The sequence below is a fragment of the Vombatus ursinus genome, unplaced genomic scaffold, assembly GCF_900497805.2.
Source record: "Vombatus ursinus unplaced genomic scaffold, bare-nosed wombat genome assembly UNPS02000749.1, whole genome shotgun sequence".
In the NCBI taxonomy this organism is placed as follows: domain Eukaryota; kingdom Metazoa; phylum Chordata; class Mammalia; order Diprotodontia; family Vombatidae; genus Vombatus; species Vombatus ursinus.
The window spans coordinates 3,449,923-3,472,820 of NW_020940527.1; the positions used below are offsets into that span (position 1 = coordinate 3,449,923).

Below are 22,898 nucleotides of genomic sequence, written 5' to 3' on the forward strand. Positions count from 1 at the left end.
ACTCTAAGCAATTATACACCATTTCCAACCTAACAAAATGCTGCAGAGTAGGGAAAACAAACATTTATATAGCATCTACTATGTGCCGGGCCCTATGTAAAGTATTTTACAAATATTATCTCATTTGAACCTCACAACAACCCTGAGTTAGGTATTTTTATAATGTGCATTTTACAGATGAGGAAACTGAGGTAGATAAAATTTAACTGACTTCCCCAGGATCACAAAGCTAGTAGGTATGTAAGATGAGATTTGAATTTATGTCTTCCTGACCCAAGCCCAGTGCTCTATTTACTGCACCAGCTAGCTGCTTCTAACAGAAAAAAATGGATTACTCTCTCCATAAACTGGAACAAGGCTGTTTTAGAGACAAAGTCAGAAAAAAAAAGTTTAATTGTGATATATTCCTAATTAATGGAGCTTTGAGACACCTTATTTCTGTCACTCTCACACAAACTCTCAGTCTGGACAAAATAAAGAGAGTTATGTAACAAACTATGGTAGGATAATGCTCATCATACCGTAAACTTCACTCTGACTAAAAGCAATTTTCTTTCTAGTCCTAAATCTGATCATTTTTTAGCTTTGTAGAATACTCAAAAAGTTAGGATCAAGTATTCATCTTTCCTTTGATAATACATCAAATACTCGAGAACATTTAAAGCACAATGTTTAAATAGAGGCAGTAACTTTGATAGTAAGAAAAAAATACACAAATAACTTTACTGATAATAACACTGACGCTCAAAGAGAACACTTCACTTCATAAATATGGGCTATTTCTATCTTATAGTATCTTCATGAGGTATTATCAGATCCATAAGAGGAAATCTCTTTAGTTTATTATTTTCTACAATGTCTTCCTTGTCAACTCCCTTAACTGCAGTTTTGGGCAATACATATCTATATCTATATCTATATCTATATATATACACACACACATATATGTGTGTGTGTGTGTATGTGTGTGTGTGTGTGTGTGTGTGTGTGTGTGTATATATATATATATATATATATATATATATATGCCCTGGCTGGTCAGATGCTGAAAATGCTTTCCCAGAACAACATGGCATCAACTCACATGAGCTATAACATCTTAATATAATTTTTTCACTGACAAGAGTCCCTAAGGTGGGATCAACCTTAAGTGTCCGGTTTTGAAACACAATTCAGTGTTATAATTCCCCCTCTTCCCATTTAGAGAAACATAATTCTAAAAACAGGTAAAAATCTTTGTTCAAATTCCTGGGGAATGCATACTGAAGCATAGCCATCACTTCTCCTGGAATTCTTCTTCCACAAGAGTTTAATACAACAGCCATCTAAAAATACAATCACCACTTGTTGTGTCAGGACTTATGATACTCTAAATGTATCTCACACTCACATGAATATATAATCCTAAATGTAGCTTGAAATCTTTGTATTAGGTGGGACTGAATCTTCTTCAAGCTAAAGAGACAACAAAAATGTGAGCCGTCTAACGAGAAATGTTTGTTACTGTTCCTCCAGTAATTCTTCCCCAACCCCCACCTCCACCCCAGATTCTGAGCCCTCCTGTGTTTCCCTCTAACTGCATCCAGCAAGTTTCCCTTGCAATTGAAGAGCAAGGTCTGAGCCAATGATGTGGTTCCATATAACTCTTAATGGATCACAGTGTGTAATGCTGTAGAAGCATTTTTGATATAGTTCTCACTTACAGAATAGCCTTGTAAATGCTTTTTGGCAGTCATCACAGACCCCCAGAAGTATGTCAATGCGTAATCTGCAAATGGTGCAGTTTGCAACGAATTGAGTTTGGAACCAAAAGCTACATTAAACTAGAGAGAAATAAATATGCATCAGCAAGAATTGTTCTCATTAAATCTCTGGAACAGAAAGCCATAAGTCGTTCTATATAACTCACCCCTAACACGTCAGGCATTGACAAAACTGGGAAAGTGAAGAAGTGACATCATTAAAATACAGTGAGCTGAATTAAAGAAGCCTCATAGGGAAGTAAAAGAAACACAAAGTTTGGACCAGGGCATCTGGATCTGAATGCTGGTTCTGCTGATACCACCTGTGCAACGTTTAAGAAACCCCTTGCTCTTTTATGCCTCAGTTTCCCCTACTGGGAAATGATGAAGAGGACCAAGATGATTTCCAAGGTATTTTTCTGCCTCTACTTCTTGTGATTCAATCAACTAAATGCTGGTTTTATGTTGCTCTCACAAAGTTTTATTTGGGTGAACAAAAAATTCACCTAAATATTTTTGCTGAAATAGTGAGGGAAATTACTCTGAGACCCATTCTGTTCATGTCACATTGAACTGTAAACTAATGTTTGTGATAAAAAGCCTAAACATGCAGAGATCAGAATTAAAATGCACAGTCATGTTTATGGTTATATATTGACTATGACAAAACCCAATGAGCTCAGTTAACCTTACATTTGGATGCAATAAAACTTAAAATAATCCTGCTGCCTACTGGTTTTAATATTTGGAAAAAACAGGAATTTTAAACCTCCCTTTGCAGCACCTTACAATTAAGCTGATTCTGGAATTTAAAGATCAAATGAAAGTGGGGGTTAAAGCCATGATTGACTAGTAGTGGTGGTACCCAAGACTGGAAACACATTTATGGACATTCTTCCCAGCAACACAATAAATATTCATCACCATTTGTAACAAACCGCATCTGAAACACAAGATCAGCATTCTATACCACAAATGGAAAAGAAACTCCCCTCCTCCCCCAACAATCCTCTACTTTCCACAGGCAGTAGGGATTAGGCATGCAAAGGAGGAGTCCCTGCAGTAAAAGCAAGCAAGGAAAGCCTGATCTGGGGACAGCCTAGAAAATAACTGCTCTGTGTAAGGGCCCATGGCAGTCCAAAAGATGCAGACGTGTTACCAAGATTTATACTCATTGAAGGCAACACAAGAAAACTCTTCCCCCACTTCCTTTTACAATGAAAAATCTTTTTAAAACAATTTTCAAGTTTCAAGACTCTTACACAATTCACAAAAGATCCTTGAGAATGCAGTAATACTTAGTCTGAATTTTACCATGATTAAAGGGGCACATGTCATAGCTGACTATAACGCAGTTCAAAACAAACTGGCAGTACTTCTGGTAAAGACTGGCTCTATCATTCCTAATGATTAAAATCTAAATAAAAAAGAAATTTTCATTGCTACCCAGGGCTCTAGGTTAGAGAAGCAGCATTTTTTGGCTGTGAGCAAAACAATTTTTATGGTTAAAAGAACCAGGTGCACATCTGGGTTCCCAATCTGTTTCTGGGCATTAATAAAGTACACCTAATAAAAGGATGTAGCTTTACAAATTAATTTAGGCTATCTTCTTTTGTAGAATCCAAGTATAGGAAAATTTCAGTATTGCTATCTATTTCAAGTTACTTGCATGCACTCTAAGCTCCAAGTCCCACAAATGCAATTTCAATTTGAGTTTGTATTTCAAAGAAGACTAATGAGAAGCTTTTAATGTTCTTTGGCTGGAAGACAGCAAGTTTGACATATCACTTCAAAGTGACAGTTTTTTCACCTAAGGAAGAAAGAGACCAAATTTTGCATATTTATCCATCCAATTAATATTTGTATTTCAGTATTCAATCAGTGCTTAAATACAGGATTCCCTTCTTGACCAGCAGGTGCCAGGGCTAGGGTGTCCAACATGCAGCCAAAGGGCCAAAGATGATCTTCCCGAGATTTTTAGCAAATTTTCTGTACCTAATCAGCTTAGCACACACAAACTAGTAGGGTCAGCAGGGCCTGGTCACCTGTCTGCTGCTATTGCTGTGTAACTGACTACTACAAAGTATCATGCTAGTAGTTTTGGATAATAGGTTATTATAACTAAAATTGAATGTAATTAATTATAAAATTAAATCTATACAGTCAGCACACTCATGAATTTCTGACTGAGTGGCTAATTACTTGAAAAATTATGTTTCAAGGGAAGCAGTGCCCAATTCTTGGTAAAGGTTTAAGATATTCTGTATATTCAGAGCCTAGTATATAACATCTACAAATAGAAAGCACACAGCTACCTAATGCAAACTAAGCTCATATGGTTGTTAAAAATTGTACTAATAAAGCAGCAGTATATCTTTCCTAAGTTAGAAGTTATGACTTCTCATCTGATTTGTTTTCCTTTATAGGAAGGGCTACCATAATGACTTGAAAATAAGGATCTCTAGCATTAAAAATTGCTGATAACACTATTATCACAGAGTCTGAATGAATTCCCATCTCCATAAATTCCAATTTTTAGGGCCCAAAATGTATACTGTTGTTTGAAGATGAGATGCTGAATCAATTCATTTTACTAGTTAAAGATGATCTTATCAAGTTATATCTGAGAGCTCTGCCTGCGCCTACTCAATGTTACTTATCTGAAAAAAGACAGTTGAATAAGGGCTACTATTAACAGAGATGAGTTCTGATCTCAGGACATAGCAAAACATAACACAACTTTTATACTGTGTTACACTAATGGCCCATATAGCAGATTAAGAACTCTTTATATAGAACCATAAAATTATTACATGTAATTATTTGGGCTTTTATGATCCAGCTTCCCTATGTGATTTCTATTTTCTTAAGCCCAGAACTTGGGGACACAATATACAAGGTAATAAACACGAATAGAAGACAAATTACACCTGACATGTTTGTACCCTCAAAGTGCTGTCAGTGGTACTGACCCTCTTATGATACATATGTCTGTGACTGTAGCCTTCTAAACAGTGAAGGTTTCTGCCAAGCTCTTTTTTACAGCTTTCTCCATCTGCTCACTGGCTTTTCCTATTTACAGGTACCAATTTATATGGTTTCAGGCAGCTAAGCAATAGCTTTCCTTTGTTTTACTAAATCCACACTTAAAAACAAACAAACAAACAAAAAAAACACACAGATTTTTTTTTTCTCCTGTGAGGTGGCCATTGCTGGATTGAAATCAACAAACATGTAAGTGTCCACAACATGTAAGAAATTGTATTGGGTAACAGGGACGTGGAGAAGAAAAGTAACTCAGCCCTAATCATCAAGGAGATCACAATCTAGTGGATTAAAAAAAATTTTTTTTAACATAATAACTTAGTTTGACTCTCCTTTTCAAAGTACTAGTGTCCTACTGCCTAAGGCATCCTCCAGCCAGAATTAAGATTGCCAACTGCCTATAGGAACTACCTAAGGAAACTGCCTATTTCTTCAGGAATATTAATAAGTACAGCATAGACATTTTTCTTTGCACAAACCTCCCTAGATCTGTTTAAAATTCCCTTTTCAATTGTATTGGCTACTATATTCTCAAGGACTCACTTAATGTTCTAATTGTCTCTATTCAAGGTAAAACATCGATTAAAAGTGACATGAATTGAACCACTCTGAAGGGAGCAGGGGAAGGAAATTAGCATGCACTGTCCCTTTTACACCCAAAGCATAACTATGTTCTCTGGTGCACAGACTAATGGAAAGAACATGCTGATGAGTCAATACCTGCCAGAAATCCTGATCAGAGAGAAGAAAGGTTAGAAAAAGGAAAGGAAAAAAAATCGGGAATGTTTGATTACATAAAAAAGCAAAACCAAAAAATTAAAAATCAAGAAACATACTCTCTATATACACATACACACGTATAAATACAGATTACAACACATTACAACCTGGGACAGGAAAATAACACACACTGATATTTTTGATTTTACCTGCAAGGCTCAGGGAAAAGAAAAGGAAATTCCTAATTTCCCTCCAAAGGAAACATAATGTTTTAGTCAATATTGACCCAGGGGAATGTTTGGGAGGGTCTTTGGAACAGACTTTTCAATTCAGAACTGAAGTTGAGGAACAGGGGCTTTCCACCATGTAAAGAGGGAAAAAAGACACAGGGATATTTACTGTGAGATATTTTTTTTTTAAAGCACTGTATATGAAATACTAGCTAGAGAACCTAGGAAAACCTTTAAATAAAAATGAAATGTCTAAAATTTCATTGGGTGTTCAAGGAAAGCTTGTTTTTAAAAATAAAATCTAATTAGTGGAGAAACTAGAGAATCAGTGACCAGTTTACTTTGATTATTGCTGTGCATCCTGTAATGAGGAGTTGGTTAAAACCCTTCTTACAAACCTTAAATAACTGGAGGGTTGATTAAAACTAATTATTATATTTATTCCTGTGGGTGCTTACATTTAACAAAAGTAGGTAAAATAATTGTTGAAAAGGAAGAGAAAATAAATTGAGCTTAACTTCATTTGTAATATGAAAGACATAAACTACCTATTTTCTTTCTTACCAAGTAAAAGCAAAATCCAAATTTTTAGTTAGACTTGAGGTTTTCCACTTTAAAAAAGAGTCACAATCTGGTCTTGAAAATATCAAATGGCACTTTTAGCCTACCTTGGATATGAGGATAAAAGGAAACATACCAATGCAGCCTACACTCCAATTTTTAAATTCAGTAATTAAATTGAAAACCGATATTTGATAATTTTCTTCTCTTAAAATGAAATTGTTGGGCATGTTATGGTAAATACAAATTTCTAATTGTATTCTAGTAAAGTAGATAAAATTGATCTTAATAAGGTTAAATATAATTAAGCCTCATTGAAAGGTGAAATCTTGAGTCATATGAACAAGATTACAAAAATTACATTTTTGAAGTAGTTTGAAAAAATGAGGGCTGCATGAAAAAATAATTTCCTATTAATAAATTACATGAGCCAACAGCTTGGAGGTAAAACATCATAGTGAGAGTCAGATAATGTCAAGTATTTTTCAGCTAGTGAAAACAGTTTTTCATTTAAACTTAGGAATGTATTGACTATAAATACAAATTTTACAAAGAAAAAACATTGGAAAATTCATCTCGTAAAGAAAATGGGTATGTGATTGTTTAATGCATTTGGGAACTTATGATTTAAAAGTTTAAAACAATTTTCTTTTTTTCTTTTAATCCAGTGATATATTCCTTAAAGCAAGGATTTTGCTACTGAACGAGGACAAGTGATAGTGCATGGTTTAATTTATGGGATTTAACATGACAAATAAAACATGGATCATAAGCAAAAATAGACTTTATACAACTTTTATGCTCTAGTGAATAAGACTGGAGATGGAATGTTCAGTTACTCATTTATATCAATGGAAAATCTAGCAAAGATTTACACATACTAAAGAAGAAGCACTGAGTAGACAAAACTTGGAGTCAGAAGATCTGTGTTCAAAACAAGCTACTGACAATACTAATGACGTGACTATGAGCAAGTCACACTTCACTTCTCTGAGACTTGGGAAGCTCAGCCTATAAAATCATAGATGGGGTACAATCTTGGGGTGAAAGGAGTTTCTATGCTTATGAAACCATAACACTGACCAGGCATTTAAATTGTGTTAGTTTTCAGTGACTAAGAATTAGGTTCAACTAGATGACCCCTAATGTTCCTTTCAAGCTCTCAAATTACATTATGTTAAATACTTGGAAGCAAAGTAACAGTGATGCTGGAGTTCTACACAGAGCATCACAGTCTGATATGTGTTTCAATAGGACTGAGTGGTCCTCTGTCCTTAGAGAATATGGAACCCATTTATGACTTAAATATAAGGCAAAACTGACATGTTTAGAAATGCATCAAAACCTACCCCATGGGAGTTCCACCTTGCTATCGTTCTCACCTTGTATCTTACGCACCCACCCTAGCTGTACCACCTTCTAACATCAAGAGGACGAGCCTATTCTCCTGATCACGGGTATCTCTTTCAATATAGGTATTATTTTTGGCGTTATTCCATAAAATATCTTTATCTGTGACAAGGAACAAACAATGAGGCTTCCTAAAGGGTAGGGAGAGTCCCAATTTCACTCTAAAGAGAAATAATATTTTTGCTCCTGGTTTAGTTACTTGGCTTACTGTACTGATAAGTATGAGAATTTTGGGCTTTTATCAAATACAAGTATATGACTTACTTTGAAATTTATGTCAACAAATTTTTACTAAAAATTCAAATAGCATACAATTACAGACATTTTACATTTCATCTGTTTAACACTTCCATTTTAAACATAGGTTATTTTCTCTATTTCCTTCTCTGTTTGAGTATCCTCTGGGCTACAAATATTGTACTCAGTATCACGTTCAATCCCAATGTTGACTCTTTAACTTGAATATAAAAGTTGTTCTGTTTTATTTGACATGAAAACATCCTCTTTTCAGAAACACTACTGGGAATGATGCAGAGCATGGAAAGAACAAAAAAAAAATCTAAATTCTCAGCACTCTGTGACTCAAGTATAAAACATAATCAGGACACTAAGAAATCACATCTAGAACCCCAAACTCTTAGAACATCATCTATTTAATCCAATCCTTTAATTTTACAAATGAATAAACTGAGGTCCAGAGAGTGATGCCCAAGGTCATAAAGCAAGTTATGGTACTGTTGGACTAGCATCCAAGTCTTCTGACTTCTAGTCCTGAGATTTAATTTTTTTTTTTTTTTGCTTTTTGGTGAGGCAATCAGGGGTAAGTGACTTGCCCAGGGTCAGACAGCTAGTAAATGTCAAGTATCTAAGGCCAGATTTGAACTGAGGTCCTCCTGACTCCAAGGTTGGAATGCTACTCATTGTGCCACCTAGCTGCCCCTAGTCCTGAGATTTAAATAATGAAAAACCTAGATCCAGTGACAAGGTCTTTCAGAGACATCTAAGGGGCAGGAAAAACAGGAAAGCTGAAAATACTTCTATCTCCTAAAAAAATGAATAGAGGAAAAGGCAATGGGTGAATTAATTTTGACTTAAGGAACATGATTTTTACTTTAAGTATTATTCTTAAAAGAAATAAAAATATTACACCAAAAGAATGGAAGTCAGCATTTCTTTACTAATAGCTTAACTGAAAGCCTGTTAAGTTTTTACTATGACAGTTTGAAAAAAATGTAGTGATAAGAAAAAGAGTTTAATTTGAGAGGACTTGTTGATTATGAGCAGAAGGAAAAGAGAATTATTTCTCACTTTAATTTGTTAAATGTAAAAATGAGTAAGTAGAAAGTATGAGAAGCAAGAGGGAAAGAAAATAAGCAAGACTAGGAAACATGCTATAACCACATAAGCTACACCAAAACATACAAAAGAAACTGTGAACCACTAATTCCAAGCATTTTTTTCCAAGTGAAATGGCATTTGGATTATTCAATGAGACAAACTAAAAGAAATAAAGGTCATATTTAGTAGTGATCCCATTTATTATATGTCCTTACTACCAGAAGACAGAAAACTACTTCCCTACTTCTGAACTTTCACCAACAACCCCCTCCCCACCAAAAAAACCTCCTAGTTTCTTTCTATTCAAGAGGAATAGACACCTAAGCCTAAATTTAGAAAATCTGTTTTCTGATTAAATGAGTATAAGCCCATTAGCAAATCATTTTGGATACTAAGAACACACCGGCAAGAGGGGATTCATTTTCATCTATGAGGTTTTTATGCCACTAAAAACAGAAGCTAGACATTTGCTGCTACGATTAGGAGATAGAGCTAACAGGCTACTTATATTCTATACCTATGAAGGATAATATTAGAACATGCTTGAAATCTTTTGGGTTGGTTTCTAACTCTTTCATGTCTCTTTGCATTGTCACCACAGTGTAGTATAAAAAAGCCGGACATAAGAGGTGCGTTCTGATCCTCTCTAGCATCTGCAGTCCTGGAAATGTCGCTTCCCCTCTATGGGACTCAGTCTCCTTACCCGTAAAACATGAATAAGGATCTTTGAAATACCTTCCTCACACAATCATTGCGAGAACAGCACTCTATAAACCTCAAACACAATATGATCGATCCTACGTGGATTCTATGCCTGCCACTTGTTACAGAGTGTACTTTCCAATTCTAAAGGGTTCACACTGCAGTTGTTTAATTTACTTTGCATATTATCTGTGGCAGGGGGACATTTGATAAAAGTATTATAATCACAAGAATGAAAGTAATCCATTGCATCCATTATTTTTAAAACTACATTACAACACAACTACAATGGAAAGAATTAGTACCCCCGGGGGCATATATGAAATTAAGATTATAAAGTAACATTATTATTTGGAAACAGAGTCTTTCCCCCAAATTAAAACAAAATATCTCAAATCTGATTTTACTAAAATTTAATGAGAGGAGGGATATTTGCTTCCTCCTTCAAGAGGGCTTTTTGCTTAAAGACATTATATAGGAGAGAGAGCTCAGGTGACCACATGAAGGGAAGTCCCCCCCTTTCCCCACCTGAAATATCTATAGAGTTTTATGGGACTGAAGTACAAATGAACAATACCCCAGATCATAGATAACCCCTTCCCAAACCCATTTTGATGATTTTAACAACAAAAGTGCCAAATAGCAATCCTATAGCCATAAGCTAATCTTTTTCAAGGTATTATTATTATTTAAATGAGCTTATTAAATAGTGTGGGCCACAAGCTTGATGGAAGTTGAAGGAAGAAGCACATTTAGGCAGCTGCAAATTAATTTAAGCTTACCAAATGAAAAGAGAAAAAAGACAAAAGTTCAAAGAAAAATCAAGATAATTTTAAAGTAGACTCCCCTTATGATGTTAATTTTCAACTTAAATCTTTGGTCAAACTGCACAACGGCAACAACTGATGAAGTATTACAGAAAGTGATAATAGTAAAAAAGATAGTCAAAAAAGTTACAATCATGCTAGGTAAATGGTTGAACAAAGACAAGTTTTTCTTCTTTAGTTTGTGCTCTGTTTATAGCCACACAAATTTGATACCTGTCATAATGATGTGGGGACAAAGAGTGCCCTAGGATTAAAAATAATAATAAGGGTTACTTTCCCAGGTCCCCTGAGGGGATTTGAGGCTCATTCTGTAGCCCATCCTGTTCCTTGAGATCCTGGAACTTGAGAACTTCTCAAGTCCTTTTTGCCCTTATCTTGAAATGCCATACATCTTGTACCGAAAGAATTGCCTTTGTCTCCCTTACCTTGTGTTCCCTATCCTGTCATTCACCTACCTTATCCTGCCCCTAATCTCCAACCCCCATAAGAAATCCTAAAAATATATCATCGTCCTACAGCTGTATAGCTTTCTGTCTATATAAGCCTGGGTCTTTTCCTATATTGGCACCCTTTGTTTAGCTCCCTGCTAACCTCAGGACCATGAAGCTTTCATGAAATAAAGCTCCCAATGGTTATAGAGAAAGTCTAAGTGAATTCTTTCACACCTGAACCAGCTCTCCCAACTCTAAACCTCAACAATAACAATGATCAGATAAAGGCTATCTTGCATGGCAAAAATCTAAGACTCTTATGTTAATGAAATATTTTATGAATTTTCCATTCTTTATGACATAAAGTTTTAAGATAATAGGCTGAAAGGACGGTATTTACTATCTTGATTTTGTTATGCAACATCACTTTTCATAAAGACACAGAAAAGGAGAGAACTGTTAAAAAACTCCCCAACAAAACCCTCTTATAGATGTTTGTCCTAAATTAGTTAAGCAAACACTAATATGAGATATATTCAACAAGATCTCTTTTCTAATCAGAAATTCATGAAGAATCTTTGGATGCAAAAATTCTCCAGGCAGAGAGATAAATAGATTCAATAACTCCATCCAGACAAAACAGAAGTAGAAGTATATAAGAAAAGATGCCAGTTCCCTGTCAAGGTGCTACCTGGCCCAGGCTTATTTTTTATAGCTCCATGGCTCTCATCTCACTACTTTCAGCCAGCCCTAGCCTGGGAGTCTTTGGTACTATCTGCTCGCACTTTGTACATACGCTTTTCCCCATTTCAGAATTTCCTTCTCTGAGTGCCCAGAACTCTCATGCTATCCCTGGGAAGTGATCTGTTACGTAGTACTTTGAGAGTCAGGATCATATCATGGCTGGCACATAGTAGGTTCTTAATAAATATTGATTGGCTGATAAATATACTTAAGTATATCATAAATTATACTAAATAAATATAAAATATATTAAAAAAGAATATACTGGTTAATATACTAAAATATCCTAGTATACCTTAGATTCCTTAACATTATACTCTTTTCAAACATATCTGAATTTTAAAACAGGAAGCCTAATCCTAAGCCTAATGTTTGATCCAAAGGAATGAACCCCTAAAGGTGGATTTTGGGGTGCCAGGGCAAGACATTCCGGATTGCATATATTCTCTCATTTTGCCCCTCAAAATAATGAACAACCCACTAAAAATACTAGTCCTGTCCCTAGCTTGACATCTTTCCTGTGTGAGTAAACATATTATTTCATTACTAACCCTATTAAGTGCTAGTGCATTCTAGTTGAACTCCCCTGCCCCTTGAGGTACCCCCTTTTGTTCCTACCTTGTTCAGCCAACCTGCAACTTTTATTCTTCATGGATTTCGTACTTTCTGCTCTGTAGGATAATAAATGACTTGTTCTTTCTGATGTTTTTTTTTTTGCCTTCCTCCAAAACTATCTTCTCCTTTATTTTTTTTTGAGGCTTTTCTTGTTTTGGCTTGTAAAAGGAACCAGGAGAAGGGGAACATTTCACTGACTAGGAGGCAGTAAGGAATGAAGTTTCACCATTCAATGTGTAAGAATGGATTAATGCATGTTTCATTCAAATATCTAAAGGCATATATGCAAACAATGTACAGTCATATGCAAATAAATGCAGTTCGGTCCTCATAATTATTTCACAAGTTTAGTTAAGTACTTAAAAAAATTGTTAAAATTCTAAAGTTAGTAACCATTAACAACAAACATTCAAATAAACAAACAATAAAATTGATCATTCCTACAACCACAAACTACAAATTATTTACAACTTGTTATCTCTAGAATTTTCAAGACTGCTTTATATTATCAAAAAGGTAAAATAATATCAGAAAAAAATCATCAAGGAGAGGTGTTTTCCGGATAGAAACTGTCATTATACTGGGCTTGGTGTCTGTATTGGTATCTTTGTACTCATACACAGATGCAAATAAATACTAGACCAATCATTAATAAACACAGCAGTTGACACAAGATGTTTATATAAGTGTGTATGTGTGTATAGAAAGAGTTATATTCATATAGAAACAATGAGTTTTTTATCATATTATGAAAGGGCTAATATGCAATTATCATAATTTCTTTTCTCTGTAAGAAAAGCATATAAAAGAACACTTTACATGGTTTTTCTAATGTGATTTACATTTATTTGGCGAGATGCATTAAAGAACTTAAGTACAGTTTCCCCAAATAGTTATAATGGAAACTCAACCAGGAAACTTTTCAAATATATTTAGTAACAAGAACATGTATACCTGCATCACAATTCTCTCACCTTTCCATCAATGCGTTTCACTATGTACTGATCCAGGCCCAAATCTGAGGAAGAGAAGTAACAAAATTAATTCACACAATTTATACCTCCTTTGAAACATGTAAGCTTGCATAGTTCTCATCTCTGTTTTTAGTGATTTGGGGACTACTACCCCAATGGAATAGAACTTTCTCCTGAATTTATCTAAAGGAATGAAAAACTTTCTACTTTTCTCTTCCTAATTAAGACAAGGAAAGATTACTCTAATATTCCTGCAGGGTCACAGGATCTTGGAGATCTGAAGCTGGAGGGAACTTCTGAGGTCATCTAGTCCAATTCCCTCACGCTACTGACAACAAAAGCGAGGTCCACGGCAGTGAAGGGATTTGCCCAACTTCACCCAGGTGCTGTCAGAAGTAGCATATAACCCAGGCCGTTTGACCACAGAGTAGTATTAGTTCTACTGTACTACACTGTATCATTTTATCAATCAATCAACCAACAAGCGCTTATTATATGCCTGACACTACACTAGGTGCTAGAGATTTAAGTACAAAAGTCCGATTATCCCGTCCTAAAGGAACTTATATTCCACTATGCATGGACAGCATGTATATACAGATAATTATGCAGATATATATGTAGATATATACAGATATATATATACACACATAAATTCATTTAGGCAATACAAAAAAAATACACAGTGATGGGGAAAATAACAACTGAGAGAATTAGGAAAGTCAAATATAAAATATGGTTTTTTCTTGAGAAGGTTGAAGAAGGGGATGGTGAGAAAATAAAAGATCTTGAACATGGAAGTGGAACACCTGTGGATGATAGCAAGATTGAAGGTGGGACCATCTATGTATAGCTGAGGTAGGAGAGGAGGTAGAAAGAAGGGAAAGATTGTAAGCCAGACATGGAATTCATTTAGGAAAGAAGTGGACAGTGCTAGAGGTCTTGATTAGATGATAAATATGGATTGAATGAACATCAAAGAATAAGAGGTTACTGAGTGATGGTGGTAGAAGGAGAGCCTGGAGTGGCAATGGGGAACAAGGAGTTTTCCATCTCTTCTGCTGTGACCAGTGAATCATGGAGTCTGAGTGAAAATGCAATCAGCTTGGAAAGGCAACTGTGGCAGCAGGAGGGAACCAGGTTTCAGTGAGTGCATGCAGATGGAGGAAGCAAGAAAGGAAATGAGGAAGAAGAGGAAAAAAAAATCAGAAAACCTAGCAATTCATCAATAAAATCTGAAAAATATGTACAATGTTCCAAACCTGTAGACCCCAAACCCCGCCCCCCCTCCCCCAACAAAGGAGTTAGGAACATAACTCTTCCTTGGGGCCAAGCCTGGTCTCTGCAATTTTTAAAGATTTATTTCTGATTGTTTTGTGGTTGCTGGTTTTTTTCCAATTTATATTGTTGTAGTCATTTTGTTGATAGTTCTCCTGCCTTAGCTTACTTCACTTTGAATCAGTTCATTTTAGTCTTTTTATACTTTTGCATATTCATCATATTTGTTGTTTGTTACACAACAGTCATATTCTGTTACATTCATGTATCACAATTTGTTCAGTCACTCCCTAACTGATGGGCATCTATTTATGTTAGGGTTTTGTTTAGATTTTTTTAATTACCAAAAAAACTGTTGCTATCAATATTTTGGTGTATACAGAACCTTTCCTTTTGCCAAGGACATCCTTGGGGAATATGCCTAGAAGCCAATCAAATCTTGGGGCCAAGAAGTATTAACGTTTTAGCCACTTTAGTTGTAGAATTCCAACTGCTTTCCAAAAGTTGTACTAATTTCCATTTCTATCAACAATACATGCTCTCAGTCGCCCAGGCTCACAACCTAGGTGTGTTCTTCAACTCCTCATCCTTTCACTGCCCTGCCCCCCTGTCCTGGTTCCCATCTAATCTGCTGCCAAGTCCTGCAGATTCTACTTTTGTCATCCTTTGTATAGGTTTCCTTCTCCTCTGACACTACCTTTAACCAACGTTCCTTTAACCAGTCTTCACGTATCACAGACACAAGGTCCTTCACCTAGTTACCCTTCTCTGGATTTTTTCCAACTTGGAAATGTTCTTCATAAACTGGAGCATCTCAAAACAAACACAACAATATAGATATGGTCTGATCAGGGCAGAGTACAGAAAGCTTATCATATCTCCCTAGAAATGATTTCTGGACACTCTCTTAATGCAGCCCAAGATGAGACAGCCAAGTCCTCATTAGGTGTATCTTCAGTAGTTCTCTAGTCACTGGCTCTAATCCTAAAAGTATTCTCTGAACCCTCTGCCCAACCTTGCTCATCCCTTTCAATGCTAAACTTCTCTACTTGTTAGATAGACAGATCTAGTTTCTCCAACAATCTACTGTAATCAAACTTCTGCTCCTCACCATTCAATTGAAGCTGCTGTTTCCAAGGTCACCGATCACCAAATCCTGTGTCTTTTTTTCAGTCCTCTGCCTTCTTGAAACCTGAAGTTTTTGATGCTATTGATCATCTCTCCTATTGGATACTCTTTCATCTCTTGACTTCTGAGTCAGCTAATCAAGAAGAGTTTATTAAGTGTCTGCTGTGTGCCAAGCTCTCTGCTAAGTGCAGGTGTGGGGGGAGGATAAAAAAAAAAGGCCAAACAAGTCACCATCCTCAAGGAGCTCACAGACTAATGGATGAGACAACACACAAGTAACTATGTACAAAAAAGATATAGACAGAATGATGTGGAACCCATCCATAGAGGGAAAGCACTAACATTATGGGAGACTGGGAAAGACTTCTTGCAGAAGGTGGGATTTTCACTGGGACCTGAAGGAAGTCAAGGAAGTCAAAAGACAGAGATGAGAAGGGAGAAAATTCTAGGAATGTGGGACGGCCAATAAAAATGCATGGAGTGCAAAGATGCAATACTGTGTGCAAGGAACAGAAAGGAGGCCTAAGTCTCTGCATCACAGAGTTCATGGAGGCAATAAGGTGTAAGGGGCTATGTAATTAGGTACATACAAGATATATAAAGATTATATGGAAGGTAGTCTCAGGATCAAAGAGACTAAGCAGCTGGGGAACCAGGAAAGGCTTTTGCAGAAGGTAAGATTTGAGAGAAGCCAGAGGAAGATCATCAACTTAATAAAAATCTCTCAAATGACTCCCTGTTGACTACCAAGGAGAATGCGAAATTTTAGCTTGGCATTCAAGATCCTGCGCAATGACAACACCCTACTTTTCTAGTCTTACTCCACATTATGCTGCCTCTAAGTCACATAAGTTTCCTCTTTATCTGAACTACTCACTGTCTCCTATACGAGCTCTGTGCTTTTCCACATCTATACCGTGGCTAATACTCTCTCTATACTATGAATGCCTCGGCTGAATTGCTACATGGCCTTTAAAATCCAATTCAAATGCTTCTGATGGGGTGCTTGGGTGCTATACTAGGACCCCAATTCCAAGATCATATTTCTCCCTAGCCTCAGAAACACTATCCCTGGCAGTTTCCCCCCAGCCCAAGGGCACTATGCCTAGCAATTACTCATGAGTGGGCCTCAGCAACACACTCATCTCTCTCTCTGGTGTAGTTACAAATTGCACCTGAAGGAATTATTAGTTTGAACTGGCTTTGCACTGGGTCATAAAGATATTCAGACCCACTGGACCATCTATACTACCTCCCTACCTCATTATCTATATGTATTCTAGACTTAAGACATATGTATACTCCCCACATCTCTTGTCAAACAAGACACTGATTGGAGGCAGTCTGGGCAACCTTCAGTTGGTCCTGACTGCTAGTTAACTTAGTGATATAGCAGACCTAAAAACCACATCTCTATTTAGTTTCCCTTGGACTTTTCCTGGTGAATTCTGGGTAAAATGCCTGCGCAGTAGATACAAAAAGTGCATATTCCTTTAAGAACTGACCACTCCTTAACCACTCCCTAATCCTACCCTCAATCACATAGTTAGCATATTTGGCACATATTTTACCATGGTTTATCCTATATAAACTTTAACTGAACCCCTCTAAGGTTGCAGGTTCCTTAAGAATCTTTGCCGCTGAAAAGCCTAACAATAAATCTTTGCCAACTTGACTTTATGTTTGAGTCTGTGGATTCCAGACACCTCCCTCCTGTACTCTGGTCTTTGAGGGGTCTCAGTCTCTCAGACTGCAAGAATTTCTTTTCCTAGGTAAGTATTCCCCTCACTCCTCAAGGCAGTAATGACTAGTCTTTCTCAAACTTCACTTAGAATTTTATTGCTAATCCCTTCTGTACTCCTCTGGTATCGTCTTAGTATCACAGTAGTTAGAGCTTGAAAGTACTTCCGAGATCATCTATTTTGACAGCCTCATTCCACATTTCACAAAGTGCTGCAGTTAATGATCAGAGCCACTAGGAGCAGAAGACTCAAGTCCTCTCACTGAGTCCATGCTCCCTCCACTGCATCATACTGTTCACAGCAAAGATAATGAAAATCGACACATACAAACAAGTGTGCACATAAATATATTTAACCACATATATTATACGCATATATGCACACAAAGCACTTTATAACTATAAAACACCATGTAAATATAGGTTCTTTTCCTTATTACCAGTGCCATCTCGCTCTTACAGTAAGTAGCAGATACTATTAGATGATTACTGGGAAAATGTCACTATTTATGGAACTAAGCTTATTGTGTGGAAAGTGCCAATTTAGTCTATAAGTTCATCATCTTGGCTCCTTCGCCTCACTCAGTCTAATTACAAGGGGGCTGCAGGATACTGGAGGATTTTCTACTCTAAATTTTAAACTCTAAAAATCATGCTCTTTAATTTCACAATATAGTGAAAAATAGTTATTTATACAATTCCTCACATTTATACACTGCTACATAACAATACGACTATGATGTAGATAGGTCAAGTAACATTATCCCTATTTTACTGGTGGGAAAACTAAGGCTTTAAGACACTATACTGCTAGCTACTTCCTGTTAACAAGTTAGCATAAATATAATAAAGAAAATCTTTCCTACAAGATTTTAAACTCAGTAAATAAATATCTCCCATATACTTGATGATAACTTTCAGTCACTCAATAAACATTTATTAAGCACCTACTATGTCCCAGCCAGGCAGCTAGGTGGCACAATGGATAGAGCACTGGACCTGGAGTCTGGAAGACCTGAGTTCAAATCCGGCCTTAGATAATTTACTAGCAGTCACTTAACCCTGTTTGCCTCGGTTTCCTCATCTGTAAAATGAGTTGGAGAAGGAAATGGCAAACTACCTTCATATCTCTGCCAAGAAAACCCCAAATGGGGTCACAAAGAGTCGGCATGGCAACTAAACAACAAAATCTCCTTACTATCCTCCCTATTACTACACTCTCTGGATCACTGGATATCCAGAGATGACTCCCTGGGGCACTTAGGACATTCAGCTTTTCCCCTGAGGCCAATGTTGTCCAGACTAACATGGGTGAAAAGTCACAGGGCTCATTATATCTCACATACTTCACACCCCACCTAGCCATTCAGCCTAGCCATCTTCTTGCAATATGCAAGCCCCTCCTTTCCCCTCCTCTTTCTTCCTCTCCACCCCAGTGACTTCTTAGACCAAAATATCCCTCATTGAGAGTCATTCCCCCATGCATACCATCTCCCCCTATTAGAATGTAAGCTCCCTGAGGGCAAGGATTTTTATCACTTTTGTATCTGTACTCATTATTGCTTCACACATCATCAGCACTTAATAAATGTATTCATTCTCAATAACTCTCCTAATTAATTGGGTTTGTGTTTTTTTTTTTTTATTAAGACAAGACTAAAATCTCCCGCTTCTTGCCCTGTCCCTCCCCCCAACCTTTCGGTTTTGTTCTCCCTGCTCTGGACCTCTCTCTATATCTGCTCTACCATCAAAACTTATCTATCCCTCTAAGTACCATACTTTGCTTCTTTTCTGGTAAATTAATACTCAATAAAGTATTAATGGACAATGTCTATAGGGAGTTATGGAAGACAATAGATTAACCCAAAGAAATGGGTCTTTTGATGCTAGAATACCAGGAATTATGGGTATTTTTGAAGAGGAATCACATTCTGAGGTTCTTAAAATCCCATCATATCAATTACTGCCTTCTGTATAAAAACAGTCTTGGGAAGATAGTAAAACAAAGACATAAAGTATAGAGCTTCAAGTAAACATTCAAATTACTGCCTACATATATAAAAAAAGAATTAGCTTCTTTCTTTGCTCCTCCCACTAAAATCCTTCCTTTCAAGTCTTCAAACTCTACCGTTGTGTCGAAGGAGAAATAAATAAAATAGGGGATTCCTTTCTTTTAAGGGGTGATGATGAATAATTTGGCAATGGAAAGAGATCATAACATTCAAGAATCACAGCACCATTGTTTTTAGAGCTAATCTGCACTTTTTTATTCCTGACTTCTGTATCAAATTGGCATCCATTTTCTCCCTCAGTTGTCTTCTTCAAATTAAAAGCTTATCAAACAATTCTGTTTTCAAATGATTTCACACTGTTGGGAATCAATAAATGCTTATTAACAACAATTACCAACTACCACGAAATTGAAAATCAAGTGTAATTGAAAAGAATAACTGATGCTTTAATAGCTATATTTAAACTTTTTTTAAAGCCCTTTTTAGTAACAATATAAATATAGCAAACAGTAAAACCTGTCAAGGAATAAAATAGTAAATTGCTTTAAAATGGATAATTTGTGCCTTTTTAATTTGCAGAGTCCAAATGCCTAGTTATCACAACCTGCTTTAGCAATAAAACCAATAAGCTGCAAGCAGCCCTAGTATAAAAATAAACTAGTTCTCTGAAAGAAGCCTCACAAATGAATAATCAGACTCCTTCTGTAATAAAACTTTAACAACAGCTGAGCAAAAATGCAATACCCATTTAAGAATGCTTAGAAATTTTATTTCAGCCTTGATTAGAAGCCAATGCCATTACTTGGTCTTCCATAACTAGACAGAAAATGCCCCCTGAAAGCAGAAATTGTAAGTTAAGGCAAAGAAGGAAAAATCTGTGAATGTGAGCAGGAACAGATTAAACATCTTGAACAGTTAAGCATCACGGTGGACAGAGCACTGGACTTGGAGTCAAAAAGACAAGTTCAAATCCGGACTCGGATATTTATTAGTTTACGACCCCTGGCAAATCACTTAACCTCTCTCAGCCAACTTCATCATCGGTTATATGAGATAATAATAGCACCTACCTCACAGGGTTGTTGTGAGGATAAAATTATACACATACACACACAAATACACGTATGGCATATATACACACACATACATACACATATATACATATACATAGTGCTTTGCAAACCTTAAAGTACTATATAAATGCTAATTGCTGTTGTCATTATTATTATTAATTTCATACAGTTTTGGAACTAGCCATCAAACTTATCAATCATAACAACTCCAGCCATTTTAAAAATGAACAAGATGGTCAAAAGGCAAAATGATGCTCAATTAAGGTTTATGTCTAGGTTTTTTTGGCTTAAAATTCAGAGGTGAGGAAATAAAGTTCAAGAGAGAAAAAAGAACCTGATATAATCCTAAATGTTAGTAACTCTTCTCACACAAAAATTCCAAGAGGTCAAATATACAGTTTACTACTAAGGAGAATTATAGTAGTACCATAATAATAGTTTCCATTTATATAAAGCTTGAAAATTTAAAAAGTATTTTTCTCACTATCTCATGATCTGCTAAGGTAATCTTCCTAAAATGCAAGATCTGACCATGTCAGGCCCTATTTAACAAACTCCAGTGGCTCCCTATTGCCTCCAGGACCAACTATAAAATCCTCTGTTTGGCTTTTAAAACACTTCACAACCTGGCCCCTTCCTACCATAGTTTCCCCTCTTCTTACACTTTGCTCCCTTCTCTAAATTCTACAATCTAGTGACACTGGTTTTCAGACGGAAACACCATCTCTTTACTGTGGGGTATCTGTTTCTTACAAGTTATTTCTGTGAGTTTTTAACTGGATTATTTGGACTCCTCAGAATATCTATCAATCCTCTTTTTCAGTCAGGAAATGTTTCTAGAATGGCCTTGGGATAATATGCTCTGTTCCATCAATATCACATGGATTATTATTTGGACACTAAGTTTGTTATCCATTTTAATATTTCAAAAATCTGCATTAAGTCTGGTATTTCACAGATGCTGATTGTTCTAAATGTGTTCTCCTTACTGGGCTCTGACTTAAGGATGTTAATGAATCTCTTGATATAGAGGGCCATAGCCATACTCCTGATAGTTTTATTCCTGATGTGTCTTGCCTGGAGGAGACCAAAGGTATTTGCAAGAATCACATTCATCCATTCGTTCAATTTGACCTCTAGAGTCAAGTTCAAAGCCTTCAGTCTGTATTTTTATTTGGTGAACATCAACAATCTTACCCTTAGGTCATGGAACCAATAAGATAGAAGATGACTTGCTCTAGACCTAATTATCAAAATGTGCAAAAAATTAAAAAACAAGAAATAGTTAGGATGGCAAGGCATATCATCATTTAACTGGTGAACATTCCTAAGGATTTTTCTACCAACAAAATCACTAGGCTAGGATGAAGAGAAAAGTTCCCTGTGGCTCTCAGGTCTCCCAAGCTTTAGCTGGGGGTATGTAATACCAAACCAGTTAGTAAGGAGCGTTCACATAACAAATGTTTGTGGAAGAGAAGGAAGGAGAGGGAGACAAAAGAAGGAAAAAACGACAGTGGAAGGAGAATGTACCTTGAGTACCTTCACAGCTTTCCATGAATCTCACCCAAAGAAATGCCCACGGGGAAGTAGGTATACCAGAATTTTAACAGCCTCAGCTAATAAACTGTAGGCAAGATATAGGGGAGGGAAGAAATTTCAGACAGATGTAGCTAACCTGATTTGAACTATGTCTCAATTGACAAAGTGCTACTCCACTATGAACCTTCTTCAGGTGAGGAGCAAGGTAGTTTCTCACCACAAAAAGGAAAGGACCTTTGATTTACCTAATTGATGGCACAAAAGCTTCCTTCCCCTATAGAAACCACTGACACCTCACTTAGAGTGTAACTTTTAAACTCAATGCGGTAACAACTTTCATCCCAGAGTTAGTGGGATTCCCCTAATTCTACTACAGATGTAGGATCAACTGACAAGTATTTGTTGTTGTTTTTTTAAGTTCACTTCCAAATTTAAAGTTTTTTTTTAATAACCAATTGACTTATTTTTAGTTTTCAACATTCACTTCCATGAGATTTTGAGTTTTAAATTTTCTCCCCCTCTCTTTCCTTCCCCATACTCAAGACAGTGTGCAATCTGCTCTACTTATATATTCATATTAAGCTTATTTTCACATTAGTCAAGATGTAAAGAAGAATTAGAACTAATGGGAGGAACCACAAGAAAGAAGAAATAAAACAAAACAACAAAAGAAAAAGAGAATTTGGATGCTATACCACTTGGTGCATATATGTTTAGTAATGATATTACTTCATTGTCTATGGTGCCTTTTAGCAGGATGGAGTTTCCTTCCTTATCTCTTTTAATAA

General features: G+C 36.2%; 1 protein-coding gene across 2 annotated transcripts in view; it reads right to left on the reverse strand.

Moving 5' to 3' along the window:
- MICU1 (mitochondrial calcium uptake 1) overlaps nucleotides 1-22,898 on the reverse strand; it is a 219,089-nt gene that overhangs the window by 127,225 nt on the left and 68,966 nt on the right. For both annotated transcript variants that reach the window (XM_027860205.1, XM_027860199.1), the window contains exon 5: nucleotides 13,340-13,383. In XM_027860205.1, coding sequence (XP_027716006.1) covers nucleotides 13,340-13,383 — 44 coding nt within the window. The remainder of the gene's footprint in view (nucleotides 1-13,339; nucleotides 13,384-22,898) is intronic.